This window comes from Apteryx rowi, unplaced genomic scaffold (genome assembly GCF_003343035.1).
Source record: "Apteryx rowi isolate R43461 unplaced genomic scaffold, aptRow1 scaffold_302, whole genome shotgun sequence".
Taxonomy (NCBI): domain Eukaryota; kingdom Metazoa; phylum Chordata; class Aves; order Apterygiformes; family Apterygidae; genus Apteryx; species Apteryx rowi.
In genome coordinates, this window is record NW_020449442.1 from 75,188 (window position 1) to 88,666 (window position 13,479).

General features: G+C 36.6%; 1 protein-coding gene across 9 annotated transcripts in view; it reads left to right on the plus strand.

The window, feature by feature from the left end:
* XPOT (exportin for tRNA) overlaps window positions 1-13,066 on the plus strand; it is a 30,174-nt gene extending 17,108 nt beyond the window's left edge. For 7 of the 9 annotated variants that reach the window (XM_026070046.1, XM_026070044.1, XM_026070038.1 and 4 more), the window contains 13 exons: window positions 646-790; window positions 943-1,062; window positions 1,235-1,329; window positions 2,136-2,205; window positions 2,647-2,885; window positions 3,380-3,665; window positions 6,940-7,129; window positions 8,454-8,570; window positions 8,655-8,770; window positions 9,258-9,305; window positions 10,638-10,709; window positions 11,891-11,947; window positions 12,468-13,066. In XM_026070046.1, coding sequence (XP_025925831.1) covers window positions 646-790; window positions 943-1,062; window positions 1,235-1,329; window positions 2,136-2,205; window positions 2,647-2,885; window positions 3,380-3,665; window positions 6,940-7,129; window positions 8,454-8,570; window positions 8,655-8,770; window positions 9,258-9,305; window positions 10,638-10,709; window positions 11,891-11,947; window positions 12,468-12,494 — 1,582 coding nt within the window. In that variant the 3' untranslated portion in view covers window positions 12,495-13,066. The remainder of the gene's footprint in view (window positions 1-645; window positions 791-942; window positions 1,063-1,234; window positions 1,330-2,135; window positions 2,206-2,646; window positions 2,886-3,379; window positions 3,666-6,939; window positions 7,130-8,453; window positions 8,571-8,654; window positions 8,771-9,257; window positions 9,306-10,637; window positions 10,710-11,890; window positions 11,948-12,467) is intronic. The other 2 variants (XM_026070043.1, XM_026070045.1) reach the window with 2 other exon arrangements.
* The last annotated feature ends 413 nt before the right edge of the window (window positions 13,067-13,479 follow it).

Consider the following 13,479-nt stretch of genomic DNA (forward strand, 5'->3'; position numbering starts at 1 on the left):
CCGGAGATGTCTCTTGATCTGTCACTTATCTGTACAACAACAGCCACTTGGACAGATGCATTTGTTTACTTTACACCTCAAGGGAATGCATGTGACATGTAGAAAGTAATTTTATATGTTACTGCTAGCAGAGGAACAAAGTTGGATGGAGGAAAAGAAGCAGCAGTGAAGTATTTTTGTAAAAAGGGACAGAACCAATCCTAAAACCTGTGTATGTAAATAAAATAACATTATTACCAGGTGCCTAACTAGGAGGAGGGCTGTATATATACAAACAGGAATAGTGTTGTCAGTGGCTGAATGAACTAAAGTTGAATGGCTCATCCACACATCAAAGTAGGCTGTTTTCATACCTAAAAAAGGCATCTGGAGAAATCTGTAGCGTTCAAGTTGAAACTGGTAAAGAGAAATCAGTACTGCTCTGATGGAAAAGAGCTAAATCTATGTATGAGGTCTTTCAAAAGCATCCTGAAATATTGCCTAGGTCTCAGAGTGTGTGTTTGCATAGTTAAAATCAATCTGTCCTTTTTATGCTATGTATCTGGAGAATATTTGAAAGCAAAGAGTAATATAATCACCTTGTAGAAGTGATGATTATTTCAAAAGCTGCTGTTAACTAATATGATCTTCCTATTCCTTGTCTAGGAATTGGCAGACTACACGCTTTATGGAAGTAGAAGTAGCAATAAGACTACTGTATATGTTGGCTGAGGCTCTTCCTGTATCTCATGGTGCTCATTTCTCTGGTGATGTTACAAAAGCTACGGCTTTGCAAGATATGATGAGAACAGTAAGTATGTGTGATGTGGGAGCTATTTAAAAATGCTAGTAAAGACTAAAACATTCCAGTTTGGTTCATCTTAATTATTGGTATGTCATCTAAATTGTAGTTTAATGCTATAAATGGTTAAAGTGCTAACTTGTTAATGCTTTTATCTGTAGCTGGTGACTTCTGGTGTTAGTGCCTATCAACATACATCAGTGACCCTGGAATTCTTTGAAACAGTGGTTAGATATGAAAAATTCTTTGCTGTTGAACCTCAGCACATTCCAACTGTTCTCGTAAGTTCCACCTCATTTACACTTTCAACTAGGTATGACTTCTCTTGAAATTAAAGAACTTTTTTCCTTTTCTGAAAGTCACTAAGGAAGCTGGCTTTCTTAAATTGTTGAATGATTAGCTTTTCCAGCCTTGTTCAGGGATTGTAAGACTGCAATACTTTTTTGATTGCAGATGGCATTTTTAGATCACCGTGGTCTTCGCCATACAAGTCCAAAAGTGCGAAGCCGAACAGCTTACCTCTTTTCCAGATTTGTCAAGTCTCTTAAGTGAGTAAAAACTATTACAAATGTTGCATTCAGATTGTACAGAAGGGCTATATATGGTGAATTCAGTGCATTACAGTATCATTGGAACAGGCTGGGCTTTAAATGAACTGCAGTGAAGTAATACATCAAAACAGTGTTCTAACAGAGATGTCCTATTTTGAAATACCAAGGTAACACTGGAAAAAATCTGTCATAGAATAAAGAACTTGAATGCACATGCTCAGCTTATTTTTATTAGACGTTAAGACTGAACGGTATAAATGTTTGTCCTACTTTTCCTCAGTTCAGTGAGCACAGCTGAGAGTGCACAGATCTGGAAACTCACAATAGTAACTTACCCTCCCAACCAGATTCTGAATATTTAGAAAACTTATACAGCTGGAGTTTACTCGGTCTGTTAAAGCCCTTCAAACAACTTCGTCCTATTGAACTGATTTCACAGGCATGTATTTGAATGTAGAGGCAGGAGAAGCTGCAAGACAGTTCAGGTTTCAGAAGGATCCTTTTTTCAGCTGTTAATGAAAGTACTTCACTCAGAGGAGTGAGGCTATTTGTGCATGTTTTATAAAAGAATGAGAGAAAGAAAGAAATATTGATTTCCCACTGTGCCATGTACCTATTAGGCCTACCACAAGCACCATATCCATAACCCAGGTATTTCTACAACAATGCTTTGATTTTAAAAGGTGACTTCTATATTGAAAAGATAGTTTAGCAGCAAGCTTTACGACTTAAAGAAAATGCCAAGATTTCTGTAAAAACACATACAATTTTAAACAGTGTTACATATTTATGTTTTACTTCAGTAAGCAAATGAATCCCTTTATTGAAGATGTTTTGAACAGAATACAAGACCTATTGGAACTTTCTCCTCCTGTGAGTACTTAAAGCATTTTTTTTGTAATAAATAAGGCTTGAACTTATTCATCAGTGTGCCAGAATACTTACTGAATTGAGTTTAGTATGCTAACGTATTTAAACACAAATAATTCTCTTGCTTTTTTCGTGTGAGATCGCTCGCATGCATCCATTTGTACCTAATTTTAATAACATTGCTCACTTGAATTTCTAGGAGTGTAGGCTAGAGATGGGTATATAGAAGATAATTCCTGTGAACTGTATAGAAATAGTTGTTCCTCTTATGTTTTATGAGTTTTTGATGTTTCTACTTAAGCAGGAAAAGATCAAAACTGTTGTAACTGTTCTGTAGAGATTGCTTATGCAGTGATTAAAGAAAAAGTAGGATCTTTAAATTTTTATCAGAAGACCTCCATAAGAATGCATTTAGCAATTTATGCCTATTATCTTCCATTCTAGGAAAATGGTTACCAGGCTCTCTTAAGCAGTGATGATCAACTGTTCATTTATGAAACGGCTGGAGTATTAATAGTTAATAGTGAATATTCCGCAGAAAGAAAACAGGTTCTAATGAGAAATTTGTTGACTCCACTGATGGAGAAGTTTAAAGTATTGTTAGAAAAACTGATGATGGCACAAGATGAGGACAGACAGATGGCACTGGCAGACTGCCTGAATCATGCTGTTGGGTTTGCTAGGTAGGTACAGCATTTCTAGTTTGAGTAAAAGGAAAGTGTAAAAAATTTCTAGCGAGGAGGGATTGAGTTTCTACCTGTTCTTTATTGACTTAGAAAACTTTTAGTGGTTGTGGAATTTTTCATAGTAGCCCAGAAAATGAGTTAAGCCCTCTTAGAAAAGGCTGTTAGAGATGTAGATAAAGAGAATATTGAGCAAGTCTATAACAAACTGACATCTATTTCTTTCCTCATGAAATAGCTTCCTCAAAGAGCTCTATGGAGCTGTTTTGATAGTATGTTGTTTGTGAATTGTTAGAGTTAAATCTCCAAAAGCTACCAAAGTATAGCTACTTCATATCAAATAATTGTTACTTCCAGTGTTTGTCTCACATCTCATGAAATGTAATATTTTAGTTTAGTACATGGGTTTTAAAGCATACGTTATTCTAGATGTTATTGCTACCCCATCATACTGGAATGTGAACTTATATAAACTTGGTGTATTGCTTTTTCAGCCGAACCAGCAAGGCCTTCAGCAATAAGCAGACTGTAAAACAGTGTGGCTGCTCTGAAGTATATTTGGACTGCTTACAGACATTTTTGCCAGCTCTCAGTTGTCCATTACAGAAGGAAGTTCTGAGAAGTGGTGTCCGCACTTTCCTTCACCGCATGATTATTTGCCTAGAGGAAGAAGTTCTTCCATTCATTCCTTCTGCTTCCGAACATATGCTCAAAGATTGTGAAGCAAAAGACCTTCAAGAATTCATTCCTCTTATAAACCAAATAACAGCTAAGTTTAAGGTATGATATTGCATAAGCTTTTGGGAGTCAGAGCATTGCTGAATAGCTGTTTTCTGAGTACAGAGAAGAGGGTGGAATGTGTCAGAACCTTACCTCACTGTTAATAAATAAGAATCTGACTAGGAAACAGTCTTCTCCCACAGTCATACATGGCTGGACTCGCATCGGTTAAATGAGTGTTTTTCTTTATGATTAGTCTCAAACTTGCATTCTTTCTAGATTTTTGTTTTAATACTTAAAATACTACCTACAGCAAAATGTTATTCTTTTTATTGGCACAATTAACTTCATGCTCAAAAAAGTGCTAAGCTAATAATTCCAACTGTATGCTAAGTTTTGAAGTACTTTTTCTCATTTCTTATAATGAGATTTATGGTTAGGTATATAGAAGCACTTGATGTGCGTATAGGGAGAAACACTGATTTACAAGAACTTGATGCAGTATTCTTACACAAAAACATACACTGAGGCTTAATGCAGTATTATACAAAACAGGTCGACAAATATGGAGGTTTTTAAACCTTGGAAAGACTTTGGAGTTCTTGAAACAGAGGCATGAGGTACATATTAAGTAGGAGGACCCAGGGAACTACAGGCCAGTCAGCCTCACCTCCATCCCTGGAAAGGTGATGGAGCAGCTCATCCTGGAAGCCATCTCCACGCATGTGGAGGAAAAGAAGGTGATCAGGAGTAGTCAGCATGGCTTCACCAAGGGGAAATCATGCCTAACCAATCTGATAGCCTTCTATGATGGAATGACTGGCTGGGTAGATGAGGGGAGAGCAGTGGATGTTGTCTACCTAGACTTCAGCAAGGCTTTTGACACTGTCTCCCATAGCATCCTCATAGACAAGCTCAGGAAGTGTGGGTTAGATGAGTGGACAGTGAGGTGGATTGAGAACTGGCTGATTGGCAGAGCTCAGAGAGTTGTGCTCAGTGGCACAGAGTCTAGTTGGAGGCCTGTAGCTAGCGGTGTCCCCCAGGGGTCAGTCCTGGGTCCAGTCTTGTTCAACTTCTTCGTCAATGACCTGGATGAAGGCACAGAGTGCACCCTCAGCAAGTTTGCTGACGATACAAAACTGGGAGGAGTGGCCGATACGCCAGAGGGCTGTGCTGCCATTCAAAGAGACTTGGACAGGCTGGAGAGCTGGGCAGAGAGGAACCTCATGAAATTCAACAAAGGGAAGTGCAGGGTCCTGCACCTGGGGAGGAATAACCCCATGCAGCAGTACAGGTTGGGGGTTGACCTGCTGGAAAGCAGCTCTGCTGAGAAGGACCTGGGAGTGCTGGTGGACACCAAGTTAAGTATGAGGCAGCAATGTGCCCTTGTGGCCAAGAAGGCCAATGGTATCCTGGGCTGCATCAGAAAGAGTGTTGCCAGCAGGTCGAGGGAGGTGATTCTCCCCCTCTACTCAGCCCTGGTGAGGCCACATCTGGAGTACTGCGTCCAGTTCTGGGCTCCCCAGTACAAGAGGGATGTGGCACTACTGGAGCAAGTCCAGCGAAGGGCCACAAAGATGATTAGGGGACTGGAGCATCTCTCTTATGAGGAAAGGCTGAGAGAGCTTGGCCTGTTTAGCTTGGAGAAGAGAAGGCTGAGAGGAGATCTTATCAATGTGTACAAGTATCTGAAGGGAGGGTGTCGAGAGGATGGGGCCAGACTCTTTTCAGTGGTGCCGAGCGACAGGACGCGAGGCAATGGGCACAAACTGAAACACAGACACTTCCATCTTAACATGAGGAAAAACTTTTTCACTGTGAGGGTGACAGAGCACTGGAACAGGTTGCCCCGAGAGGTGGTGGAGTCTCCTTCTCTGGAGATATTCAAAATGCGCCTGGATGCAATCCTGTGCAATGTGCTCTAGGTGACCCTGCTTGAGCAGGGGGGTTGGACTAGATGATCTCCAGAGGTCCCTTCCAACCTCAGTGATTCTGTGATTCTGTGATTCTGTGAGTGGATCATCAGCTGATTTTATAGCAAAGGATCTTGAAGTAAAGCTTTTGAGAGCTACCTAGTCCTAGTTTCAAACAGTCTAAATGCAAAGGCATTGCAATGTTAAGTTACTAACCTGTTAACTCCTGGCTCACTTCATAGAGCTGCCACAAGAATGTTGTGCAGTTATGAGTAGGATGGCAAACTGATTGCTGTATGAAAAGGTCAAGAAGCCCTTTAAAGGGACTTGAATGAGTCTTTCGGCAGAATGCAAAAATAAAATTGCTAAAAGTGAAGAGAAATGCACTTTGTGAACAGTAGAACAGAACCATAATATACCTGGATAAATCTGGCATCTGGGCCTCTGGTTGGAATATCTTTCTACAGAGTGGACAGTGAAGGGACTTTGAAAACATAAGTCTTCCTCCCTAGTCTCTCAAATACTTTCAATACTCTATAGTCCTTTTCACAAGTGCTCCTACAAGCATTTCGAGATAACAACAGATAATAATTGTCCTCTTCACCTTAGACAAACTAAGGTTGCAGGAGCAAGACTGGACAAATACCATGTTCAGGTATCATGTCTAACTTTATGGTACTGTGGCATTCTTTATAAGAATGTGTTAAAATAAGGATTCTAGCTTTGTGAGGCTCACCTTGAATGCTTTCAAGATTTTTTTATCTTTAATCATCTCTTCACTGTAACTAGCTTAAATATTAAGAAATGGACATCTGCATTGCCTCTTTATGGAACTCTAAGGTGTGGCTGAATAGCAATCCCGTGGGATTCTTTACTTTTTCAACTCAATTGTTCAACAACTTTAGTACTATATTTCTGACTGCAAGTAGGAAATACAGAGCAAACTTATTCTGTAATGCCAATAGTTTGTCAGTTTAGGAAAACTTTTTTGTTTAAGCAATCTTTAAAGATAAGTACTACAAAAAGTGACCTGCTGTCAATTTTAGTGTCTCCGAGATGCATTTTTTTATAACTACAATGACTTTACAATAGTACATCTTTGTATTTTAGGGAATTCGAAATAGTGTTTGCCTCAACAGAAGAATGAGAAATGCTGAAAAAGCTTCTGTTTCTACACAGAATGAGACTAGATGAGTAATTAGATATTTTTGTATGAAAGACTTTAGGTGATGTGCAAGTCAGGTATGGTAGCATTCATGGTGAACCTGATGTGACTCACTTTGTTATATACAGTTGGTGCATTAAAATATTAACTTTAAAACTGAATCAAGCTGAGAAATATAATGCACCCTTAAGTTTTAATTTCCAAATGTTCAGCTGATGTAACTGCATGAGTTGATACCCTCTTCCAATCTCCACAGACACAGGTTTCACCTTTTCTGCAACAGATGTTTATGCCACTACTTCATGCTATTTTTGAAGTGTTGCTCCTTCCAGCAGAAGAAAATGACCAGTCTGCTGCTTTAGAAAAACAGATGTTACGGAGGAGTTACTTTGCTTTTCTGCAGACAGTAACCGGCAGTGGAATGAGTGAAGTCATAGCTAATCAAGGTAAAGTAACCCCACTGCAATCCTTTGAGAAACTGAACTGTTCTCATCTAATACAACCACAAATTTGTCTACTAAAATCATTAGCCTAGTTCCTGTAAAGAACCATTAACTATGTTAAGATGGAGCAGACTAAATGCTGTGTTTAACTTTTTCTGTTTAAGCAAGAGTTTGGGTTTGTAAAATCCAACTATAATTGACGTATTCTTCCTAGTGGTCATATGTAAGCAATATTGATATTTATTTTTTCCAACTTGTAAGGAGAAGAATAGTGTCTCATGCAACATTGTATTTGATTTGCAAATCAGAGCTCATAAAATATTTTCCTGTAGAAAGGCATTTCAAAATGGATAGCAATGTTCAAAACTGGTATGAATGTTCAAACTGTTGGACAAGACCACTCACAGCTGCTAGTATTCTTAGCTCATCCTGTATTATTCACTTTCTGAAATACACATCAATAATTTCTTCCATAATTTCTTTTGTTACTATCACCTGATCTTGTCGTCTATGGTAAAAGGCATCATTTGACTTCTTAAATATGTAGTTACCAGGTTTTCCCCACCATTAGCGCTGAAATGTAAATTATTGCTTTTCATAACAGGAATTCAAAGTCAAATATTCAGTTACTTGATTCTTTACTAAGTAATTCTTTCAATCTGTATTCAGTCAAAATCTCTAGGGATTTTAAAAGCTTTAAATTGACTCATCTAATAGATGGAGCTCAGATCTCCTTCCCCCATCCCTAAAATGCTTGGGTAATACCTGTGGGAAAGGAAACAGTGGTGTTAAAGTAGCAAGAGCATTCTTGAAAGAGGCATATGAGGCATTTGTGATCAGCTAAGACATTTTAAAGGAACTGAACAGGAATAAGTATGGAAGCAGCACAGAAGTTTGAAGTATGATAAAAATATCTGTGCATATGCTAGAAGGCATGTGAGCTACTTAATTAAAACTCAGCAGAACTTAACTGTAGCAGGTTTAGACAGAAGAAAACTTGTATTTGTAAAAAGAAAAAAAAAAGTCAGTGCACCCCTTCACCTTAGTGTGTATTAAAGACCAGTAAAGAAAACAAAATATTAAAATCATCAAAAGGAATGGATTATAGCCTAAAAGAGCGGTTTTGCATCATGGGGGAAGCTTCCCAAAAATATGAGACATCTGGGCAAAAAAACTATTTTTGCACAGTTGAACGGTATTTGCACAGTATTTTTAAGTTGAAACATATCTTCCAGTATGGTATTTTTCTGATATACAATAGTGTGAAAGTACGGAAATGTCTTAGGCTGCAGTCTTAAATAACAAGCTTATTTTAAATCTATTTAAGGTGCACAGAATGTGGAGCGTGTGTTGTTCACTGTCATTCAAGGAGCAGTGGATTACCCAGATCCTATTGCACAGAAGACTTGTTTCATTATTCTTTCTAAGTTGGTGGAGCTTTGGGGTAAGACTGTCTTTTAATAATTCCTTTCTAGCTGCTACTAATCATGAGCAAGAATAAAATATGGAATGTTATTTTTCTTTTCAGGAGGCAAAGATGGACCAGTAGGTTTTGCAGACTTTGTCTACAAGCACATTGTCCCTGCATGTTTCTTAGCACCTTTAAAGCAAACATTTGACTTAGCAGATGCTCAGACAGTATTGGTGTGTATTACAGAATTTTTACTTTCATTTGTATGGGACAGATAAATAACATGCCCATGTGGTATCAAAGATTGGCTTGTCTCACAAACAAAAGCTCTTATGTTTTTTAATGGAGTACTGGGATGCTAATTTTTGGGAGTGTGGTACTGTATTCTGTAGCTCATCTATATTTAAAGTGAAGCTAGAGAATTGCAGGTTTGAGTGTTTAACATTGACCTGTATTATTTATGAATTAATTTCAGTGAAAGTGAACAAATGTAGATGTCTGTTATGTAATTCATCTTGGTTTTAGCTGTGACAGATTGTTCTGGTTAGAGCGGAGCAAAAACTGGAAGTAATGGTTAAAGTTCAGTTAGCATTGTGTGAGGGAAAGGGCAGTGATAATGGCTTGAACTAGCCCTTGTTTTGGGCCTTGTTAGCTTCTTTGGATTTAAATACTTAACCAAAAGGCTAATTGAATAGTCTAATGTTATTCATTATATTACAGGCTTTATCAGAATGTGCAGTGACATTAAAAACAATTCATCTCAAAAGGGTAAGCTTCATAATACTTTGCAGAGAATAACACTTACAGGCTTCTCTAGTGCTTTTATCAATTTCTAGAAATACATATATAAAAATAAAATAGTAATTCATCCTCAAGAGTTAATAGGATGGCTATGATATTATATAGGAATATAGAATCCAAACTCTTGACAGTTTACAGCAAAATATTGACCTTTCATTAAGGAGAAAAATCTACTCACTTGGTTGTTACTGGATTTAGTTGAAGAATTGTCATTCTTTTGCTTTTCAGTATAGTACTTAAACTGACGTAAAAGGACAATTAGAGATGTACTATAGAGTACTTTGGCAAAAACTAAAGGCATCTTTCAGAATCTAAGGGACTTGATTGAAAAACACTTAGGGGGAAAAAATGAATTTTGCATTGGTTAACAATTAAAACATTTTAGCATGTTTCCATTTTAATGGGAAAGCAAGCAGTTTCTGTGTCCATGTTACTGTTTCTGCTACACCCTTGAAACTGCTGGCTGACTTTTCTCCTTCTGTCAAACGCAAGTAAAAAAGTCACAAATATAAATAACTTCTTAATTTTTTTGTGTAAACTGGCAGAGAAGAGATTGTGTTTTAATTGAGGAGACCTGAGTTTGTGCTTTATGCCTAAAAGCAGTGAGGAGAGACAAATCTGTAGGAAATGGAGCTTTGGTAAATGAAATGCTTCCTATTGCAAATACTGTTTTTATTAACACTACCAATGCAACTATAGCAGAATGATCTGAAATCCTTTTTTCTACGCCTCATGTGAACTGTATACCAGGTTCCAATTCTAGGGTTAACTTATGCCTGAATGAAAAAAAAAAAAAGTTGATTTGTTTTCCTCTTGTAGAGGTATTGGGTCTTGTTTGTATACCACTGTACAGTAAAACCTCTTGTAGTGAGAGGCATTTGATAAATGCAGTTGAAGAAAACAAACAAATACTAATATATTAGACAAAACAGACCTGTCTGCTTCTCTCAAAGGTTTGGGAGTTGTACCATTTTATACTGTTTGTCTACCTTAAATTACATGGTCAGTGTTACAAGAAACTGACCGGCTGTTTTGTAGTTCTTATTTCAGCGCAATTTCTCAAAACCTTTTCTTCTGTGTAACAAAAGGTACTGAAATGTGGAATTCTTAATGCCAAGGCTGAGATAAATCTTTCCCTTCGCTGCAACTGAGAATAATGTGAACATTTGGTATTTGATATGCACCCCTTCTATGTAAAATAGTCAAATAGACCATCTTTTTTCAACAGTGTAAGCCTATGAGTTCCCAAAAGTATATATGAAAATATACTTGAACAAGTTGTGTACTGCTTTTCTTTAGGGTCCTGAATGCATACAGTATCTTCAGCAAGAATATCTGCCTTCTTTGCAAGTAGCTCCTGAAATAATTCAGGTAGGAATTCCTAAAAGAACACTTGGAAAATTCTAACTAGCAGAAATTCTAAATGGGAGCAAAAAATATACAGGCAAAATTAGTCTCCTACTGCCCCTCAATAAAAAATATTTTGATATGTAATATTAGAATGATTCATTTACTGTAAAGAGTGAAGTCACTGCAAGAATACCTTGCAGGAAAGAGTCCAGTGCATGTCTAAGCCATATTTCTACTTTAATTCAAATACTTCTTCCCTCAAGTTAAAATGTATCAGAATACTTATGGCAAGAACTCAAAAGTTGAGTGACAATATCGAATGTATAAAAAAAAGTATAAAAAGAAGTGTAAAAATAAAGGTCGTATTCATCACTATGGAAATTCAAGCCACATCTCTGGTTCTACTGTCAAAGTGCTGCACAACACAGGGTTCCCCCTGCCCCTTACTTCGGAGTGGTAGATAGTTTAAGAGGGTTCTCAGAAGTGAAATCTTTCACACCTGACTATGGTCTCAGTATTAAGCATTGCTAGCCACATGGAAGCATCCTGTGTTATTGGGAAGGAATCATTAGCTGTTGACTGACAAGATTTTAATTGTGACAAATATGGAAACTGTAGTAATGAGGTTTGCTGCTTTAGGATATAATTGTACTCATAAGGCTTAAATTGTATAGCTTTTAAGTAGCATTAAAAATATGTGAAGATCAAGTATTATTCATTTGCCCCAGTGTTGTTTTTTGATCTAAGGTTATAATTTTTTTTCAACAGTGACAGACATGTTTTGCTGTAATCTAATGCAATTCAGGGTGTGTATACTACTTTAGGTGTAAATGTTTATCTGAAGTATTTATTTCAAGCCACCAAAAGTTACTGGAAAAGTTTGTTTAGAATCTCCTTGATTGCAGTCCTCTTAGATAGTCCTGCTTCTCTATATTCAGCTAAGTGTGAACTTGATACCCTGTATTTGAAAACTTAAACTTCTTTCACCCCAGAATGCATTTTGTCATCGTCTTATAGCCTATTACGAATTTTTTTAGTCATAACATGCTTTTTTGTTTTGTTTTGTTTTTTTGTTACCCATTAGAGAAGATACAAACACACACCGATGGCTTACGTAAAAGATTTTTTTTATATACTCCTAAAATAGCTCAGGTTGTTTTCTTCCTTTTACCTATTTAGTATTTCATTATTTTCTCTTACAGGAATTCTGTCAAGCACTTCAGCAGCCTGATGCTAAAGTTTTTAAAAATTATTTAAAGGTAAGGATTTTTTGTTTCTTTAAATAGTCTTTAATTCAATCTGAATTTTGTCACATAATTCAGTCATGGTAGTGACCTGAAGAAAGTTTGAAATATTGATTGCTCCAACTTCAGACTAAAATGATTTCATAGCTTTTAGGTACTGTGAATTTCCAAGTAATAAAAGTAATTTTTTTTAATTGCTCCTTCTTTCCAAATAACTACATCTGTAGAATGGTCACTTATCCTCAGCACCTTGTTATATATCCTCAGTAGCTTGGTATTTGTGTGGCTTGTGCTGTTTGTTTAGCTGAAACAGCAAAAAGGTGATGTTTGTACTTGCAGAGAATGTCGATATGCTTCATTTGGGAGGTTTTGAGGAGTGTAATCAAAATAGCCCAAGTCACACCCTTGAGATCAGTGGTTCAGTATGTTAAAGAAAATTAAATGTATCTAACTGTCTTACAATTCTGAGATATGGAATGGTTAAATTGTACTCCCTCTGTCTTAAAAGATTTTTTTTTTTATAAATTTTTAACAGGTATTCTTCCAGAGAGCAAAGCCCTAAGGGAAGTACTGGAATCTCGTGTATCTCTTTCCATAATCAGGAACTCTGGCTGTTAATTTATAAAAATGCTAACTCTTGTGCCATTCAGACTGGTTTTGTTTTGTTTTGTTTTTTAAATGTTGCTTTGTGCTCACATCAGTACATGTTTTAGCCTTTGTGTTTAAAAAAAAAAAAAGGCAAAAAGCAAATGCCCCACTTCTGTGTCTCGAACATGAAGGCATGTGACAACATGAAAAGCTTCCTGTATACCTACACAATACTTTTATTATGTATAGGATGATTTAAGCTTATGCTGTAACATATACAGCAATAAAATGACTTATTTTTGAAGTTAAATGTAAAAATCCCTTAGGAGCATAGTAATGGTTATTAAAATGTGTACATTTTTGATACTGAGTAAAATGTTTTCATAAGACATAAAAATTCATTTGTTCATGTATGGTGACATGAAAATAAAACAATCAAAGCCATTTTTGTAGATAGTCATTTCATTGAAGTTGTCTTAATGATAAAATATATATATACCTCCTATAAAACAGATGGGTTTAATAAATGATTTCATTTAAAAGTTGCATCTGGTTCTATCTTTTTTTTTTATCAAAAAATAAAATTTTATCTAGTGAAATATTAAGTCTCTTTGAATCATTTTGGTTGATTTTTTAGAAGCCACAACATTCTGTGGTCTTTTGGCTGTGAGCTGAGCAGAACCTGGCAATATTACTGATCCTGGGATGATAGCGGTATTGCAGTCTTGCAGGTGGAAGATCCTGGTAGAAAGAATGAATTGCATTCATTAAAATACTTCAGTAGGGTCAATGGTCTATACAGAGATTTTAGTAAAGTGCCTGTTTGCAATTTTATCCCAACATATTTTATGTCAGTTTATTTCTTTGCTTTTCTGTTTTTTAATTGTATAACTTCTTGGTTTTTTGGTTTTTTGTTTTTTTTTTAAGAAGAAAAAACTGTCTTGCTATGCACACGACTC